This window comes from Sciurus vulgaris, assembly GCF_902686455.1.
Source record: "Sciurus vulgaris genome assembly, chromosome: 10".
NCBI lineage: Eukaryota > Metazoa > Chordata > Mammalia > Rodentia > Sciuridae > Sciurus > Sciurus vulgaris.
Window position 1 is genome coordinate 142267779 of NC_136470.1, and position 20002 is coordinate 142287780.

The window sequence follows — 20002 nt, forward strand, 5'->3', positions numbered from 1 at the left end:
GGCGGCAGGATGGCAGAGGCTTCTGCAACAAGGTGCCCGCGAGTTGCTCGAGGACACAGCTGAAGGGCTGATGTTGGGATCTGAGGGCACCCTGACACACTAGATAGGGTCAGGTTTCTAAAGGCCAACGGAAATGTCACTGACAACAAGAAACCAAAGCAACGAGAGCCGGTGCCCGAGGTGACACGGGCGGGAAGGCGGAGTGCGGGACCTGCCAATTCCATGCAGTCACAAAGCAGACTGCGCCTTTCTAAAGAAGCAGCTCTCCAAGCAGGGACCCTGGGAAATCCATTTTCGTGAGCTGGATCTGGCGTCACTTGATGAAGTCATGGTTTGGAGGCAAACTAGCAAATGTACCTCGGCTTATCTAAGAAGATAAAACCTCTGTTTTAGTGACATCCTCTCTGGCAACTTGGGGTCATAAGCACCACCTGGTCAGATCCGAGCCCTGTCCACATCTTTCCCACGCCCAGGAGCACTCGCGGGAGCAGACACTCGGGCCCAGCTGTGGGAGTCGGGTACCTCTGCCGAGCCTTCTGCTGTGGGGCTCCGCGGGACACTGCACAGAGGGTCACAGGTGACCAAACCAGTGCTCTGAACCGCCACCCTCACCGTACAAAGGGGCTCCGAGGCACAGAAGGGTGAAGGGCCCCCAGCAAGGCAGCGGCTAGTGCACAGCGGATGCAGGAGAGCTTGGCCCCCAGGCTCGGCCACTCCACCACTGAGGGGACGCAGGAGAGTCTGCAAGCTCAGGCGTCAGAGGGGGTCCCAGGGACTCGGTGGAGAAGTGCCCAAAGCCCCCCAAACCCTGCCCAGGAACAGCGACAGGCGGGGCACCCTGCAGCTGATGACAGCTGACAGGAAAATGCCACACAGTCACCCTTAAGAGGAGTGACTGCAGCTGTCGACTGCACAAGCAAAGGAACTCCTGGCTCCCATGAGGCCAAGAGTCGCCCTGTGACTGGAGGCATCCACACCGAGAACCGGCCGGACGTCCGTGCGCAGCAGTGTTCCCACACTTCTCTGACAAGTACGAAAGCCTGACCCAATGCTGGGAAAAGGTATTTACCCTTACTCTGCATGACCAAGGAAGAAGAGCAAAGGTCAAACGTGGTTCCGTGAATATTCAACAGTTCCTGGATTTAAAATGTCAAGACCAGGGATACTAAAATCCATTTCAACTAACAATGTAAAAAACAATCAGGGGCTGGGGAGATGGCTCAGCTGGAGTGCTTGCCTTGCAAGCACAAGGCCCTGGGTTTGATTCCCAGCACCACACAAAAAAAAAAAATCAAAACACTTGTCACGAGGCTGAGACGTAGCTGAGTAGAACAACTCTTGCCCAGCACATTCAAGGCCCTGGGTTCAATTCCCAGCACTGCAAGCAAAACAAACCAGCACTGTCACAGCAAACTGAAAGATCTCGTGACCAACACGTGGATTTCCAGGTATGATTCAGCTTGAATAGTGTGTACCAACTCCCAGTGAGGAAGGCTTTCGTTATAAGTTGTGAGATTCACTCACTATGTTGTATTGGACACACTGCTACACTACCAAACACTTCATTTAAACACCTGAGTCTCAGTCCAACGATATTAAAATCCAAACCTCAGGCTGGGGTTGTGACTCAGTGGTAGAGCACTTGCCTGGCACACATGAGGCCCTGGGTTCAGTTCTCAGCAACACACAAAAATAAAATAATGGTATTGTGTCTGCCTACAACTAATGTGTGTGTGTATGTGTGTGTGTGTATGTGTGTGTGTGTGTGTGTGTGTGTGTGTGTGTAATAAAAAATTCGAACCTTACAGCACAATGGAAGGTTATTAAATTCTTACATATTTCTTTAATTCTAAGATAGATATGTTCTTTCATACTAAAGTGTCTGAGATGTTTCAGATCTCACTTTCTAATCTAGGTGTACCATTAACATATAGAAAAGGTAGCATTTTATTTGACCCAGAAAAGCTGCTGTTCGACCTATGCCACCTGACAAACAACACACATCAGTCACATGTGCTAGATTGCAAAAGAGTTAATACTAAACCAAGGACCTTCATGATTCTTTAGAGCACAGGAGAAAGATGGATGAAAGAAAAATGGGTTGCGGTCTTTGTATAAAATCCCAGCAGTAAAATGGGAGTGGACAGAAAGGACCATGCACAGGTTTTGAGCTCACTGCCTGACCTTGGTCCCCGCAGCCTTGTCTCTGAGGGGGAGAGCAGGTTTAACTCAGACCCACCTCGTAAATCCTATCTCATAACACACACACCAATGCAACAAAACACACTAAGAACAGAGGAAGTCGTTTGTTCTCAATTAGTTCTTGTCAAAAGATGCTACTCATCAAAATGATTGAAACTGAAGAACCACACTTCCCTGGCAACGCATGCAAAACTTATTGGGTGTTGGATTCTTCAAAAAACCAAAATTACAGGGGCAGAGAAGCTATAGGCATTCGCTCTTTGTAATGAGCCAGGATGCCGAGCAGCAGGAAGGATTTGGAAAGCTATCAATGACCAGAACTGAATCTTAGAAACCAGGACACGAACGGGGAGGCAGAAGGGAGAGGAGGAAGGAATTGTGCTTGATTGAAAAGAAATCCTATCTCCTTCTCAGATAACGCTTTTGTGGCAAGAGTATTCCGTCAGCTCTGTTTTAACTGAAAGAGAACTAGGTGCTATTGTTCACTTACTATTACCACAATATTTCATCACTAATCACACACTTTAGGACCTGAAAAACAACGGCTTTCTATATACCAACCCTTCAAACACCTGGGCTGTCTGGTCGGGATTCAGGATCAAACAGCTGTGATACCGCCGGAGCACAGCCACGATGCACACACACAGCCCAGTGGTGTAGCTTCCCGCCAGGCTGGAGGACTTGAGCAGCAGCTCGGCTTCCACGACACTCAGTTCATTCAGTAGCTGCAGGAAAGAGGATGAAGACAAATGCAGGTGCCACAACACAGAGGAGAACCCTTCCCCCCGCCACGGGCACACTGTCCTACACGTCACTGCCCCAGAAAATGCGTCGTAGGGATTAAACATTTTTTTACGTTAAGCCTGTATCAACTTATAGGAGGACTTTCTGTTCTTCTGCCTGGACATGAGGGTGTGTATGATCAGGAAGTCCCAGTGCTGAGGCAGCCACTGGAACCCTGGGCAGCCCAGAGCTTGGAACAGATCAGGAAAGCCAACACACTACAGGCCAAGGAAGCTGAGCTTAGAACCCACTCCCTGATAGCACTGGGAATGGGGAAATGAAGGAAGTCAGACGTGCATGAGGAGCACAGAGGAACAAATCCAGTTTTAAGGACTTTTTCCCTTTCAATGTTAAGATATACCCCATTGTAGACAGAAAACACGCTTTCATCGTTGTCTAAGTAAAAAAAGAAAAGACAATACCGAAAACCCTCAAAGCACTAGCATTTTTAAATGACATGCACTTAAGTACCAGTTATAGTTATGTAACTAAAAACAACGAACCAAACTGTGATTAAAATGCTTGGTTGAAGACTATTATCTCAGAATGTCTCGATTATTAAAAATGCACTGGGTCCTGTGTTAACGTAGAACAGCTGGTTCAGTTTAAATGGACAGAGGGGCCCTACAGAGGCCAGGAAGAGTGGACTCGGGGAGGTATGGGGACAGATGGTCAATGGGCACTGAGTCACAGCCAGAAGCAAGAGGTTCTGGTGCTGTAGATGATGGTGTTGCATCACATTCCAAAGAGCGATGAGAAGGATTTTGAACATTTCCACCATAAAGAAATGATAAACATTCAATGAGCCAGGTCATGGTGAACCTGATATAAACATGACACAAGGTATACATGCACAGAAATATTACACAGTACCCCATTTATTTATATATTATATATTTACTCATATATTATAAATATATATATTCATTTATATATTATATATATATATAATCTCTATAAAACTTTATATATAATTTTTATGGTTTTATATGTGAATTTAAAAATGAATTTTGGCTAGGCATGGTGACACAGACCTGTCATCTCAGCCCTCAGGAGCTTGAGGCAGAAGGGTCAATTAAGATCAGCAGGAGTTTGAGACCAGCCTGGACATCACAGTGAGACCCTGTCCCCAAAATTTTTTTTTAATTTAAAAACGATATATTTTTAAAACATGAATTCCACACTGCCTGGTAGGTTTGCTCTCCCACAAGTTCGGGAGACGTGGTCGGACACCTGGATTGCGAAGTCAATAAGCCCATTGATGTTCAGGGCCGGCTCCATGAGGTCGAAGATGAGCTGAATGTGGTGAGCCAGAGGCAGGTGGTAGGACGTCCCCGAGGCAAAGCTCGTGATTTGTTCCAGCACGTTGCTGGAGATCTGTGCAAAGAGAAGAGAAGGCGACCACATGACCAGCATTCCAGATGGTCTTTGGCTTCATAGATCATCCTACTTTTCTAAGACAGACCCTGGAATTTATGCCATTCTACTAGAAAAAAATTAAAACATATTTCCACCAGATACAAGTCAAACAGCTTTCGATGTGTCAAAAGGACAATCAAAGGATTGATAACGTCAGCACTGCAGTAGGCATTATGTCACGTATCACTGATGTCCTAGGGTAAAAGTGGTCACATGATAAAAACAAGCTCTTGGGCTGGGCTGGGCTCAGTGGTGGGAGGCTGCCTAGCACATGTGATGCACTGGGTTTGGTCCTCAGCACCACATAAAAACAAGTAAATAAAACAAAGGTATTGTGTCCACCTACAAGTAAAAATACTTTTTGAAAATTTTAAAAGTTCAAAAAACAAGTTCTGGAGCTGGGGTTGTGGCTCAGTGGTAGAGCACTTGCCTGGCATGTGTGAGGCACTAGGTTCGATTCTCAGCACCACGTTTAAATAAATAAATAAATAAATAAATAAAATAAAGGTCCGTTGACAATTGAAAGTATGTTTAAAAAAAAACAAGTTCTTATGAGGAAGGCAGCCTGACATTTAAAACTGAACAGTTTGATGTTCCCACATGTTTATACAATGCATGTATAAAATTCAAGAAGGCTGAAAATGCATACTGCACAAAAGAGATTTTTGAGGAAACAGTGACATTGGAATGCATAATAAAGTGGTCTCAGATGGGTACCTGAGATGTCACTTGATGCTGATCGAAATAGGAAAGAAGTTGGAGTTTGGTGAAGACAGTCTCCAGAGTTGGAAAGGCTTCTTGTTTGTTCTTTCTGGCTTTTTGTCCTTCATCCCCAACTAAATAAAGATAAAATACATAGGTTATTTTCCACTTACTCAAACTCTTGACTTCTAAGTAGATACTTTCTATTGAAGTTTTTTTTGGGTTTTGTTTTTTTTTTTTTTTTCCATTATCTAACATCACTGATCCCTGGCTAAAGAGCTCACATCTCAGTCTGTGTACATAGTGCTTAAAAAATGAAGTTGATGTATTAATTCAGTCCTTCCCTAGGACCAAAACCAATAATAAAAACAACAGACTTGAGGACATAGATTCAGCTAAGAAATCCAAAGGCACCTGTTTGCTTCTTTAAAAGAGGTAACAAATTAGCCGTGGTTCTTAATATTTATTTTAATAGTATTTGTATGACTAACAATATAGTCATAATTATGTATTTTCCTTATCCACTTCATGTTAACTTGATTTCATAACATATATTATTGATCTCTTGATGCTTAATTTTCACTGGAAAAATCTTTACGTCCTGATATTATTGGTCATTTAAACCAATAAGTCTAATAAAATTCACAATGTTTTCGTGCAAATGCAGAAGGAAGTTTCTGCAAATTCAAATGGAAATGCTACTTAAAGGAGATTAGAAATTCCCTGGGCACGACCTGGCTGGTGGAACAACACTATTAATGGGTTGGAACCCTGAAGTCTGGTTTTGCAGGTGGGGTGGGGTGGGGGTGGACAGCTTGGGGTGGAACCCAAGGTGATGTACCACTGAGCTACATCCCCCGCCTTTTTACATTTTTATTTTGAGACACGGTCTCACCAAGTTGCCAAGGCTGGCCTCCAACTTGCAATGTTCCTGCCTCAGCCTGTGGAGTTGGAAGTTGCTGGGATCATAGGCATTCACACCACTCCCAGCATCAATATCTTATTTTATGTTTTCCCTGAACTCACATAAATGCTAACCCAAGCTCGTTGCTCCCTACCACTCCTCATTTTTCCAGGAAAAAAAAAAAAAAAGAGGGAGGGTAAATTTTCACGAGCTCCTGGTGCTCACACTGTTACATGTAGGGACTTACACGCAGATTACTGGCCAGGGGGCGGTTTGCTGCATCCCAGACCAAAACCTTCCTGGTTGAGGAGCTTTATCTAAAATGAGGGAAAGACAAGGAGGACAGAGGGAGAGGCTGCTACCGGTGGTGCTGCTATTACTGACAGTGACTTTCTCTGAGGCCAGAGCCAGAAGTGCCTACTTCAGGGACTGCTACAAAGATAGCGCAGACTACAGTCTGGCTCAAAAAACCGAAGGAAGGAAGCCCAGTCCGCACGAACGGCCACCCCGCTTCCTTCCCTTCGCACCTCCTTCAGCCATCCAAGCCAGACCCTCCACAGGACCTGGGAAGACCCTCTGCAAGTCACTGAGACCAAGCAGCAGGACAGTCGCTTAAGGGAGATTGTCCCCATCCCTTTCACACCAAAAGGAGTCTCAAGTATTGTTTGCTAGCCAGTTACAGGGCTTCTAAATTCAACCTGCTCCTGCAATTCATTTCCCCTTTTCTCTAAGATAGAAAACAGCCCAGCAACAGAAATAGTCTTCTTAGACAGGGCACTTTCCTCTGCAAGCTCAGGAACGAGAGTTTCATTTCCACAGCCCCTGGCTACTCCCCCTCAGTGCTGGTGCACCAGCCACGGAAGGGGCAGGGAAGGCACGTCAAGAGACCCAGGGGCACAAAGCCCTGCTGCCAGGCTTCTGCATGGACCAAAGGAAGAGGCTGAATTCTCATGCTTTATTTTCTCTAGGAAAGATCTAGCACAGACGAGCTCTAGGGATTCTGCCTGATAAAACCTTAAGACTGGAGCCCCTGTGGAGAGTTCCACAGAAGAGTGGCTGGGGCTGAAAATCAGAGTGGGTCTGAGAGGTGGCCTAGGCCACAGGCAGGAAGAGGGCTGCTTGCAAATGCAGACCCTCTTTTCCTTCGTGTTACCAAAGTATTAGAGAAAGACACCGGAGAGGAAAGATATACCATGACATCATATTTTAAATCATATGACTACAGAGTGACATAAACCTTCAAAGGGTAACTAGGCAGATGTGAAAGGGGTAATTACAAAACTCCAATTGTGCAAGGTGTTGACATCATATAAAGACATGGCTTCACTATGAAAACGCCTAAAAAACATGGAGGGAGTTCCAAGGGACGAGGCTGTTGCCTTTAAAGGCCCAATTATCTTTTCTACCCGAGGCCGTTGCCTTTAAAGGCCCAATTATCTTTTCTACCTGACATTATCTGGTGACATCGAAGCTGCCATACCCATTGCAGTTCCTCTTCTGGGTCAGGTAAGAAGAGACCGGCAATTACACTGGATGGTTTCCACCACCGTATGCACGTAAGTGTCTGCAGCAAAGCAAACTGCGAGCCAGCGCAGAGACGGAGAAGACCAGGGAGTGGGCACTGCTCAGGGAGTGGGCGCTGCTCGAGGCCAGGGCAGCCAGGTCTCCCTTCAGCACCACCCTGGAAGCTCTGCTCCAGGTGCAGAAGAGCACAGGACTGAGCTCACTGCGTCTACCTTTAGACTGGCATGTCAACACAGGACCGCTGCTGAGGCCTCTGGCTCCAAACACTTAAATGTGCTTATTCACCTCTGCACGGGACAGTCACTGGTGGGAGGAAACGCCCTGGTGACATGGCCCCGGGCGCTCCGATAAGGGCCGCCGGCAGCGTGAGGCCCCTTACCGCCTGTCTCCGCGGTGCCCTTCTTGTTCAGGATCTTCAGGATGTCCCTGGTGATCTTCTTCAGTTGGTGCCGCGCCTCCTCGCGCTCCTTGCCCACGCCGTAGAGCAGGATCGTGCGCTGGTTACACTCGTGACTCGAAGACTCATCCTGGAAAGCAGAGCACGTGGGGCATCCAAGCGCCACGCACGGGCCGGCTGCCCCGCTCGCCCCTGAGGCCCCCCAGCAGTGTTTGCCGGCGGCCACAGGCTGGACCACACCCTGCAGACCACCTCCACCTGCGCTGGCCTTGCTTTCCAGTCTGGACCTTGCTAAAGCTTAAAAAGACAAAGGTGTCAACCAACCTGACGTCTTAATAGGAGCATTTGATGAGGGCGAACTCCACAGAGTAAGTTCTGGCTGAACACAGTACTGATTTCCTATCACCTAGCCTACTATCTAGTCGAACTTCTTCGAAAAGGATAATGCTATTTCTCACTAAGCTTGATTTTAGATACGCAGCGATGGCTTACCTTTTATATTTAGAGAAATCTCTCGCTAGATCTTCAAATACTTTAGAAAACTGTTTCTTGTACTTCTGATGTTAATTGAATGCAACACATTTATGTTTATTCTCAGGTGATCAAGCAGTTAAGAGCGGGGTTTCGGTGTGGGGACTGACCCTAAGCGCATACCTGGCCGCAGCTGGACTTCTGGCTGTGCCCCACCTCGACAGGGAATCCGGCTCCTTTCCCACAGGGAAACCAGCTGCTCTTGACCTGACAGAAGCGCCTGGCACCTCTGTGCGCTGCTGAGCCCAGGGCAAGGTCCAGCATGCGACTGGCTGTGGACACTGTGCCTTGGCTCCCCTGGGCCCCTGGCCTCCCTACCCGGCCTCCCTGCAGCTCCGCCCTTCACCACGCCTCTCTTCCCTTCTCTTTGCACATCCCTGCCCAGGCCAGGGGCTGATGCTGCCTCCCACATCGTATTCTGAGGAGCTTAGGGAGGCACACTCCTCCTGGGGACAAGAGGGCACTGTGTCACTATTAATAATGGCCGCAGCCAAGAGCACAGACTTGGGGGCCAGGGGCCGGGCCACAGTGCCACTTCCAGGGACTCAGTGCCAACAGCGTGTGCCTCTGCAGACGTGAACGAACCCTGTGCGCCCGTCAGCCTCCACATGACTCCCTGCCTCCTCCAAGCTGCCCCTCGTTCTGCGTGCACACGCCTGCCTTCGGCCATGCCCCCTTCCTAGTAGGCTCTACTAGAAATCACTTACCTTTCCACCTGCTGATCTCTCTGGAGAACTACAAACCTCGGGCAGGGCCCGTCCTGTGCCCTGGCAATTGTTTCCAGCTAAGGCACATGTCAAAAGACCCTCATGTAAAAATGACCCACCAAAGTTATTCATCAACTCTAGACGGCATTCACCTCGGTCAAGACAGCATGCGAGGGACGCTGAGAAGATGCAGGATAAACAATGCCTGTCTTCAACGGGCATTCAGGTCATGAAAGTAAGTGCAGAGTCAGAGGTCCACACAGGGAGAGTGGGGAAGGAGTCCTAGAAAGATCCACATACCGATCGCGACAGCACAGGACGGCCGGGCCCCACGCACACCAGCGGCCCAAGCCTATGGTGAGAGAGCCACAGTCATGCCACTGGACAGCTCTGTGATCCTGGTTAGGGAGCCCTGCCTGCTGTCAGAACCTTCCCCTGAGACTGGGGCGCCCCACATCCCTGGTTAGTGTTCTGGGAGAATAACGGAGATAGGTGTGTAAGACGCCACGGGCAGACTGTACCAGGCTTGCGGCGAGGATGCAGTCCAGCCTCCATGCCTCGCGGCAGCACCCAGCACCCAGCACCCACCACCCACCCCACTGTGTCGATCGACATTCCCCACAGACCCTGGCACGGTTCCTTCCTTAGCCGTTTCTGCCCAGAGCCTCCATCAATCACCCTTGCTGAAATGCACAGTGCAGCGTCAGGTCCCCAACTCCGTCTCCCAGCCATTGGAAGCCACGCCACAGAAGGACTGGGAGGAGGAAGGAGCTGGAGCAACCATTACAAGTCCATTCCTTCATTTTCTAGGTGTCTGTTCCATGTTGGTCTCCCCAGCTAGACTGCAGACTTTGTGAAAGACGGGTCTTGCTGCTTTGACTCCTTCTTATGTTCTCCTTAATGAACACCAAGTTGGCATTTACTACTTAGTGAGTATGTCAAATACAAAGCACAGACCTAATGAAAGCATAGCTAAAGGAACTGAGCAAGGGCGAAGGTAGGAACAAAAAATAGCTTTGTAGGAAACTCCACCTGACAGTTAAGTATAGACATAACCGCAGGCAAGAAGTGAGAGAAAAACAAAGTCCAAGCAAGAGTGCCGGCCGGCAGGGGCACCTGTCACTGCAGCAGCAGGGAGGCTGAGGCAGGAGGACAGCCTGGAGACGGAGGTCAGCCTGGGCAACCCAGCAAGAATGTGTCTCATAAAAAACAAAAGTGGACCAGGGCCTGGGGATGTCATTCAATGGTAAAGCAGCCCTGGGCTCAATCCCCAGGACAAAAGAAGTAAGGAAAGAGGGTCCGAGTGGGAAACAAAGCAAATCAAAGAGAAACACGAAGGGTGTGGGGAAGGGCCGGGCCTGGCCCGAGGACTGCATGTGCATCTCATGGGAGTTCAAGACAGAAGCGCTTGAAAAGTTGCTAAGGAAACTGAAGAAGAGGCCAGGGGACATCGTAAGGGCCAGGAGGATGGCATGTATGCCAGGAAGGTGAGGGTGGAAGTGTGCCGCAGACGCATTGACCTGGGTTTGACATCGGTGCCAATTCAGGGGGAGTCGGGCCAGGCAGTGTGGCCGGTCCAGCAGGGCGCAGGACATCTTCCTTACCTTCAGGGCTTGGGGCTGGTGAGGACTTGGAGCCAGCGCGGCGCCCCGACGGCCAGGCTCTCAGAGCCGGGCAGTGGACATGGGAAACTGGACGTGGACAGTGCTACAGTGCTGGGGAGGGGACTCTGGCTTCCGCTGAAAACCCCCGGGAGCCCCAAAGAAGCTTCTCCAGCACCGCAGCAGCAGAAGGCTGGGACGGGGGAGAAGAAGTGCCAGGAGGAAACCCTGGAGCCTGGAGAAGCGACCCAGGTGACGAGGAGGCGAGGGCAGCAGCGCAGAGACGGGGTTCAGGCCGCCAGCAGCGGCAGACGCTCCTTCCACAGCTTCCTAAAACCTGGAAGTCTCCACAAAGACATCCAGGAGGGACAGAAGGCAGCTTGTGAGGAGGCAGGAGACAGGGCAGGCAGGCCCCCTTCCTAGGCGCCCAAGAGAACTGAGAAAGGCAGGAGGGGCTGCCGGATCCACCATCTCGCCGCCTGCCGGGCTCCGGAGCGGCCCAGGAAGCCCCTTGAGGGGAGGTAGGCTGGCGGGGAATCCCGACTGCGTTAGCGTGCCAGCCCTGAAGGGAAGCAGCCCTGGACGCCAAGCTGCTGTCCTTCGAGGGCGTGAAGATCTGTGTGTACCAAATGTCGTACAAATAGACAACACACGAGTCTTCGCACAGCAAAGGAGAAGAAAGCCAACCTACGAAGGGACTGACTACTTCCCAAGGCACCAATGGGTTCCAGTCCTGCAAGCCGGCATTTAAACATCAGCGGCACAGTTGCCGGGAACACGAAGGATCTGAGGTCACCACCACAGCTGGCTCTGTGACTACCCTGGGGAAACAGTGAGTGCACAGGAAGAGAATCACTGGGGAGGCCATAGAAGACAGGGCCTTTCTTAGGCCCGGCCGCCCACTGCTGTGGAACTGGACAGGCTCGCCCCCTGCAAGCCGAGTCCTGACACTCGGTTCTGACCCGTCCCTCTCGCTCCCCAGCTACAACCTGCACTCACAGGGACCAGGCTGAGCAAGAAACTAGGCAGGCCTCGGAGACCCGGGGAGGCGGGTGCACTGCAGGATCAGAATGCGTGTCGTCCACCTGAGGCCCCGGGAGGAGGAAGCAAGTCACAAGTCATTAGAGAGTGACTAAAAGGGGAGGTGACGGTGGGGGGCTCACGAGAGCTGAATGTTTAATAATCCAAGAATGTAAGGGTCACTCAAGTTCCAAAGAGAAATGAACAACAGTCCCACTTCGAATGTGCTTCCTTTATGCCGACCACTTAGGAAGCAAGGGGGGGCGACTGTCCTGCGCCCCGACTTCCCCAAAGTCCTCTCGTTGTTTACGAGTGAACAGTCAAATGGAAACCGCGCAGGCCATGGGAGAAGCGGCCTCACCTCCACAGAAAGCAATGACAGCAGTCCTTAAAAACAATGACCTTGAAATTTTTAGTTTATTAAAACAAAAAGCACTTAAAAGATGCTTTCGACCATTATTCCGTTCAGCTCACTCTCTCAATATGTTAAACCATTCTCCCTGGAATAAAATAATTTCAAATAAATGTCATGCCAGCAGTCAGCCCTGGAAGCTGGCAGGAAGCACGGGGGGTGGGCGAGGAGGCGGAGGCGACGCTCGGGAAGCCGCAGCTGCTTCTCATAGGAAATCCCTGAGGGGCGCTTCCGCAGACCAGGAAGCAGGAGGCAGGTCTGACTGGGTCGCATGGCTCTTTGTCCTCCCCCCGAGAGCCCACAACACACTCGTCCTCGGTGGCCGAGCAAACCCTAAGGCCAGGCACGGCAGACCCTGGGACCGAAGGAAGGCGCATCCCCTTCGCTGAGGACCTCAACGCCCAGAGCCTTTCGTGTGTCTGACTTATACGTTCACGTTCCAGGGAAGAAAGCTAAGCCAGCTACCGCAGAGACACCCTGCTTGAAATGTGTCCGTGAAGATGCTCCTCCGTGCCACAGAACCCACAGTTAGAGGCACGTGTATCAGAACTGAGGAGCCCAGAGCTGACGGGACGTCTCACTCCAGCGCCACACTCCCAGCCACCGTTGGTTCCACAAGGACCACAGAGTCCTGCCCTTCCAAGGAAGGGTCCCTGGGCTCACAGAAATTCTCGCTGAAACAAACACTTTCAGATGAGCAGAGAGTGACGACCATCTTCAATGGACGTGCTCAAATAAACCGATTAAACCACCTGACAGTAAAAGTTCTGCCCACTTTCTAAACCATCTCAACCAGAGGAAAAACCTAACTTAGCCTTGTTCCCAGCAGCACAGTAACAAACAAGGATGGCAGCGATGTTTACCCGTGGGGTTGGCATGACCAGCTGGCTTTGCCCCACGAGACCATGCTCTTTCAACCTGGAGACACCTTCAGGGTCAGGGGGCTTAAATGGGTATTTGACGATCTCCAGTGAGAAAATGAGTATCGTGAGAGGCTTCATAGACGTGTGTGTGTGTGTGTGTGTGTGTGTGTGTGTGTGTGTGTGTGTGTGTGTGTGTGTGTGTGTGAGAGAGAGAGAGAGAGAGAGAGAGAGAGAGAGAATATGCATGTGTCTCCGTATGCGCACGGGGATATTTACATAAAGGTAAAAAACAGCAACCAGTTTCTCCTCCTTTTCACTCCTACCATATCTGTTGCCCTACTGGTTTCAAAGTTAAAAACTGTATGCAGTAGGACACAGGGATGCCTTCACACTGTCCTTTCCCCAAAACCCAAAGCTAGGTAAAAAGAAATTTCCAAAAACGTTTACATTTGAATTCTATTCAAGAAAAGCAAGAAGGATGATTTTTGGACTAAGCCTAGAGATCCATACAACTGCTTTCCTAATGTAATTGTAGACTCTCATCATTTATAATGGGAGGAAACTGTTTTGCCTACAAAGGAGCTAATCAAACACAGATTTAAAGTAATGACATTATTAACCAGAGGAAAAAACCAGGGCGAGAGGCATGCACCCCTCCAGCACACATTTTGAGTTAATGTGATTACCTCTTAGCAGGTAACAGATCACCCAGTGTTGGGCACAGTGTTTTCAGGTGAAGAACTAACCGAGAAAGCAAGCCTGCAGCTTTCTCCAGGAGGCAGACTTTGAAGACCCAATTTCAACTTGGATGTATAATTTGCAGGGAAAATAAACCAAAGAACTCTAAGTTATTAATCAGCAACCCTGTGGCATGTTCTGACAAGAAGCCAGGAGACTTCAAATGGCTTTTAGAAGATGAATTCTCAGTCACCCTTGCCCCCACATTTTCCAGGAAATAAAAGCAGAAGTCCTAAAAGCAGACAGATGGACGTTCAGTGTCTGTTTAGCTTTGGGCTCACAGTGTTCAAGGTAACCTCTGATTTGTGAAGTTCTCTCTTCCTCTCTCTCTCTCCATTTCTCTCCAGAACGCTCTAGACTTCACTGTTGAAACCTCTGCAAATTCTCTATCACCAAGATGTCTGGCAACTAAATTAAGACACCAACAGGAAGACACGAGGAGCCAGTCTGCAAGCTGCGCTGAGCTCCATTCCTGGAGACGTCCAAGCCCGCAGCACCGGCCGGGAACCAGGTACGTTGCTGGAGAGGTACTGGGCAATGCGTATTCACACCGCAATGTGTGTGCGCGTGTTGCCTAAGTATGTTTTAGAATTGCAAACCTAAAATAACTAACATAACGAAGATACAAATTAAGAGGAAAAATTAAAAGACAAGTCATATTACCAGTGTAAGAGCCGACAGTCACATTCTACGCTAAAAAAATTATGCAAAGCATGAATAGAAAATACAAATGGCTTTACTTATTTTATCTTGACTAAAAAATAATGTTTAGATATAGATGGAGCTAAAATTCTTGGTATCAAGAATACTTTTTAAGTAACTTGCAATCTGTGCAAAAGGAACATTCCCAAAACAGAATTGCTGATACTGGCAGCAGCTGGGAAGAGCAGGAAGGAGCAGGGACACAGGGTGACAGTCAGTGACATCCTATTCATGAAACTGTGGTCACCTGGCTTTTGCTTTTCTTCAAGTGCTAAGTAGGTGGGGAAGGCTTTGAAAATTAAAGCCATACTGTGACAACAGGATTCTTATTTTATACAAAGGATGGGCGGGGGGGAGAACCTGTTACTATTTGGAGGAATTTGTGCTACTTTCACTTATTATGTTAAATATTTTACATGGAAGTTTTGTTTTTGATTTAGATATCTGTGCTTTCAACAGGATCACATCAGGTTACCAGGAACACTGTTTTATTAGAATCAGTTCTATTTGTCTTTGGTGAAACAGATTGCAAACTTCATCTCGAGTTTTTGAGACTGAGATGAGAGGCAGCATGTTCAAGTCACAAGTCAGTGGTCAGACTCTCTCCACAGCAGCCTGTGGGGCACCAACACGAAACCAGACAACTGGCTGCGTTCGATCTTAGCTACCATTACACTCAGGGACCCAGACGGCAGGGCCCGGCTGTCCTGGGAGTGCCGTGACGGCCACTGTAGGGCCACTTCCTTCTTCTTCTGTTCTTTCATTTCCCCCTGTTTTAAAATTTAAGCTGAATGATATTCAAGAAATGTACCAAAAACTTTAAACATACTGAGTCAAGTTGAAATGATACACATGGGTTGAGAATACCTGCAGCTAGATAATGTGCCTCCATGAGGCCAATTTTTTAACGGACAGCTGAGCAACACAGGGCGGGAATATCTTCCAGTGTACGGGAAAATGCCGTGGCTTTTTTCTGGTCTCAGACTCAGTATTTTACTTATTTAATAAGTTTCCCAGGAGTGAATTCAGTTGCATTTCTTTCCGCTCATTAAAATCCTAATGGGCAGAGACCACTCACGTCTCCCTGGAGACTTTTGATGGTCCCAGAGTGAAGGAAGCCAGAACAGGCTGGTGCAGGGCAGGCAACAGCGAGCACAGCCCCGAGGCAGGAGGCAGGGATGCTCCAATGCAGGTGGCCGAGAAAGGCCAGGCCGGCCACAGACCACAAGTGCGGAGCACCCCCACCGCCAGTGAGCGGCTGCCTTGCTGGGCGGTGGTGGAGAAGCAGCCTGAGGCTCCTGTGGCCCCGACAGTCTCCATAAAAACCAGAAAGCTCATTTTTTAGGGAAGGCCGGGGGATAACAGCAAAACCTGGGACTAAAACGAGCCTCCTCTGTCCCCTCTGCAGGTGGCAGAGGAAATGCTAGCCGGGGACAACCTCACCTCTGCCCCGGGCAACGGCAGCCTGTGCGCCCGGGACCACAAGATCACCCAGGTCCTCTTCCCGCTGCTCTACACCGTCCTGTTTTTCGCTGGACTCATCACCAACAGCCTGGCCATGAGGATTTTCTTTCAAATCCGCAGTAAATCCAACTTCATTATTTTTCTTAAGAACACCGTCATTTCCGATCTCCTCATGATTCTGACTTTCCCATTCAAAATCCTCAGTGATGCCAAGCTGGGCCCCGGGCCGCTGAGGGCCTTCGTGTGCCAGGTCACCTCTGTCGTGTTCTACTTCACCATGTACATCAGCATCTCCTTCCTGGGCCTGATAACTATCGACCGCTACCAGAAGACCACCAGGCCCTTCAAGACGGCCGGCCGCCACAGCCTCCTGGGGGCCAAGGTTCTCTCTGTGGTCATCTGGGCCTTCATGTTCTTACTGTCCCTGCCCAACATGATCCTCACCAACAGAAGGCCGAGGGACAAGAATGTCAAGAAGTGCTCTTTCCTCAAATCAGAGTTTGGCCTGGTCTGGCATGAGATCGTCAACTACATCTGCCAAGTCATCTTCTGGATCAATTTCCTGATTGTCATCGTATGCTACACGCTCATCACAAAGGAGCTCTACAGGTCCTACGTCAGGACGAGGGGGGCAGGCAAGGCGCCCAGGAAGAGGGTGAACGCCAGGGTCTTCATCGTCATCGCCGTCTTCCTCCTGTGCTTCGTGCCCTTCCACTTCGCCCGGGTCCCCTACACCCTGAGCCAGACCCGGGAGGTCTTCGACTGCACTGCTGAGAACACCCTGTTCTACGTGAAGGAGAGCACCCTGTGGCTCACCTCCTTGAACGCCTGTCTGGATCCCTTCATCTACTTCTTCCTCTGCAAGTCCTTTAGGAATTCCTTGATAAGCATGCTCCAGTGCCCCCCTTCTGCACTGTGTCCATCCCGAGGAGACAGGAAGAAAGCAGAGGGTGCTGGTGGCCCGAGCCAAGAGACACCAATGTAAGCGTCCCCGGGGCCGCCTCGGCCGCCAGGGCCAGAGCTCCTCCACGGAGCGCACCCAGCCAACCACGACCACGAAGTGGTGGAGCAGTTGGTGATCCCGACTCCTGGAGCCAGTGGCGTAGACTAAGGAGCCAGCTTTGCCCACCGTCCCAGCGCGGATGCCTGCCTTGAAGCTGGACAGCGCCACCGAGCTTCCTGGTGCCACGCTGCAGGCGGAGCAGAAGCCACGCTCTGCAGAGCCCCTGCAAAACGACTCCTGGATAACAACTACCGCAGGTTCCAAATGCATTGCTGATCTCGACTGTGTGACTCATAACTCACTGAAAAGGAATGACAGATCTGAAACAATCCCCTGACCAAAAATGATACCTGTTAAGATATGAGTACATCCTAGTCCCCTACCCAAACCCAGACCTCCTGCGATCCTTAGAAAATCTTCAGTAGGTACACAAATATAATAACCACTGGCTTAATATTACCCAAATCCATACAGATTTAAATGAATTGAAATGGTATTTAATGGAACTGAATTGTTTGAAATGTTTGTTAGGACAATAGAGACTTAAGGTATACCATTCCAATAAAGAACAGTTATACCTAATAAAATCATTAAAGAAAGGATAGTTACTTTTATGATATTATAATACTAAAAAAATTACACTAGCATTTCCTTAACACTAGAGAAGAAAGTTTTACTAATATTTTGACAACTTCGATGAATACAATACCATCAACACTTAACCTTTATTAACTAGCTTCTAGAAATACTTGCTACTTGGGTTAATAAACATTTTCCCTTAGTAAGAAAAATGAACTAAATATGATTACAAAGTTGTACTGCTTAAGTACTAAGTGAAAGTGACTGAACTTTTTGGGATTAACCTGTTTGCATTTGTGTGTATAATATAAAAATTCATATTAACCTTATCTCCTTGTTGGAATTTCATTGTTCAAAGTTCCTAGATACCACGGCTCCCCCACCCCAATATGAGACATCAAACACCTCACAAACCGTGTTCATCACGTGGTGGCCGCCAAGCGTCTCTGGGAGGACCTGCTATCTCAGCAAGCTTGCAGGCCGTGCCCATGTAGTCTGATCACACAAGCCACGCTGCGTTGGGCTGTGTTCTGGGGCGGTGCTGGACACTGAACCCAGGAGCACTTGACCACTGAGCTCTAACAGTCCTGTCCATACGCGGCAGGGTCTTGCTACATTGCTGAGGGCCATGCAAACTTGCTGAGGCTGGCCTCGAACTTTCAGTCCTCCTGCCTCAGTCTCCTGAGTTGCTGGAATTACAGATGTGTGCCTCCCCATACTAGGTATTTATGAATACATTTTCAATAATTGACACACTAATGGTACACATTTATGGGGGATGATGTGACGTTTTACTGAATATATACAATGAGTAATGATCAGATGAAGATCACATTTCATAAAGTAAGCAAAGTACGTAAGACACGGAGTCCACATCACTTGCCTTCACCATGAGATAATTCTCAAAGATGGCACAGTGCCAACACGTGAGTCACAACATCAGAGGAAAGTAAGATGGTAAAAAGCTTGCTGAACTTCAGTGTCATTCAAACCCACCTCGACGTCTGCTGGACTACACTGCAGTGCAAAGCTGATCTCATTTAGCTCCTGAGTGGCATCTGTTCTCCAGCAGCCACATTATCCTTGTGTGGCACTGCTCCCAGTAAGCACTGGATGTCAGCAGAGATGCAGAGATGTGGGCCAGAATCACACACGAGCCATGTCCTGCTGGGCACCGAGCAGCGGTCAATTCTGCCATGCAAGTTCCCTTTCATCAGACGCCCAATTACCACGCTCTGTGAAGTATTTACACACAATACCAGGAGATACAGCCAGGAGGTGTGAGCTGGCAGAGCATCTAGAGACTGCCTACCGTTAGCAAACCTTATTTTGCCTACGAGACGAAGGGAGGACACTGGCCCAGCTCATCCCCATCCGGGGCTGAGACTGGGTTAAGACTGAGTCCTTGTGGTGCCATGGAGCATGCTGGGAGAGGACGGTCTGGACAGGCGACCTGACCAATCCTTCCTGCAGCACACTCCTTCACTGAGATGAAGCTGCTCTAGAGGAGACAGGAAAAAATAGAAATGGCGACCAGGATTATGGTATTTTTATAAAAAGAGCTGTAAAGACTTGGAAACATCTATTTCACAGGTATGAATGTGTACGTATATGTCACATGAAGATTCAGGTCAGACTCAGCATCACACGTTGTTGGCATCCCTCTACTCAGTCAGTGGACACCGTGTACTCCTGTGTCACCATGGACCCATCCAAGAGAGTCTGAGGGATCGGAAGCTGTCCATAGAACGTGTCGCTGTCCGTAGAACGTGTCGCTGTCCGTAGAACGTGTCGCTGTCCGTAGAACGTGTCGCTGTCCGTAGAACATGTCACTGTCCATAGAACATGTCACTGTCTCCAGCTCTAGAAAGTTTGATGGATGCAAGAAACTCCATGTTTCATAAAAACTTCTGTTTTTCAAAAAATGACATCAAATTTGTGAGCACAGGTGCAGAAGTGAGAGGTGCAGAAGAGACGGGCAGAGTCCTCCCTTGGCTGCCAGTGACGAGCAGCCGCTCCGGTGGTTTCCCACAGGACATCTGCATCAGGAGTCAGGGGCCACGGCCCGCACCCAGCCCGGCCCACCACTGATGCTTCCACGCAGCCTAGACCTAAGAGTGCCCTGCACGTTGTCAGACGCCAGTGGGGAGAGAGCTCAGGCAAGGATCCAACCTCAAGCCATGTCAATATGAAATTCAATCTGGAATGTCTGCAGATCAGGGCTGGGGCGGCCGGGGCTTCATCTGCAGCTGCTTCCTGATGCCAGCAGGGCTGTGCCACATGGACACAGGCTGCATAGCACACAAAACCAGAAAATGCCCTAACCAGGAGGAGATTGTGCTGGGTGCGATGGGGTCTGCCTATGATCCCAGCGACGCCAGAGGCTGAGACAGGAGGATCACAAGTTCTAGGCCAGCCTCCACAAATGACTGAGGCCCTAAGCAACTTAGT

At 49.3% G+C, this 20002-nt stretch overlaps 2 protein-coding genes across 19 annotated transcripts in view; one reads left to right on the forward strand and one right to left on the reverse strand.

Annotated features, from left to right (window-relative positions):
• Positions 1 to 16954, forward strand: part of P2RY12 (purinergic receptor P2Y12) — a gene marked incomplete at its 3' end in the record, with an annotated part of 39869 nt that extends 22915 nt beyond the window's left edge. For 2 of the 3 annotated variants that reach the window (XM_079100973.1, XM_079100972.1), the window contains 2 exons: positions 14151 to 14314; positions 15914 to 16954. In XM_079100973.1, the coding sequence (XP_078957099.1) occupies positions 15926 to 16954 (1029 nt within the window). In that variant the 5' untranslated portion in view covers positions 14151 to 14314; positions 15914 to 15925. Of the gene's footprint in view, positions 1 to 8077; positions 8300 to 14150; positions 14315 to 15913 lie in introns of those variants that run through there. The other variant, XM_079100974.1, reaches the window with a different exon arrangement.
• MED12L (mediator complex subunit 12L) overlaps positions 1 to 20002 on the reverse strand; it is a 250273-nt gene that overhangs the window by 55622 nt on the left and 174649 nt on the right. For all 16 annotated transcript variants that reach the window (XM_079100927.1, XM_079100930.1, XM_079100926.1 and 13 more), the window contains 4 exons: positions 7914 to 8061; positions 5122 to 5240; positions 4219 to 4362; positions 2764 to 2927 (listed from right to left, as the gene is read on the reverse strand). In XM_079100927.1, coding sequence (XP_078957053.1) covers positions 2764 to 2927; positions 4219 to 4362; positions 5122 to 5240; positions 7914 to 8061 — 575 coding nt within the window. The remainder of the gene's footprint in view (positions 1 to 2763; positions 2928 to 4218; positions 4363 to 5121; positions 5241 to 7913; positions 8062 to 20002) is intronic.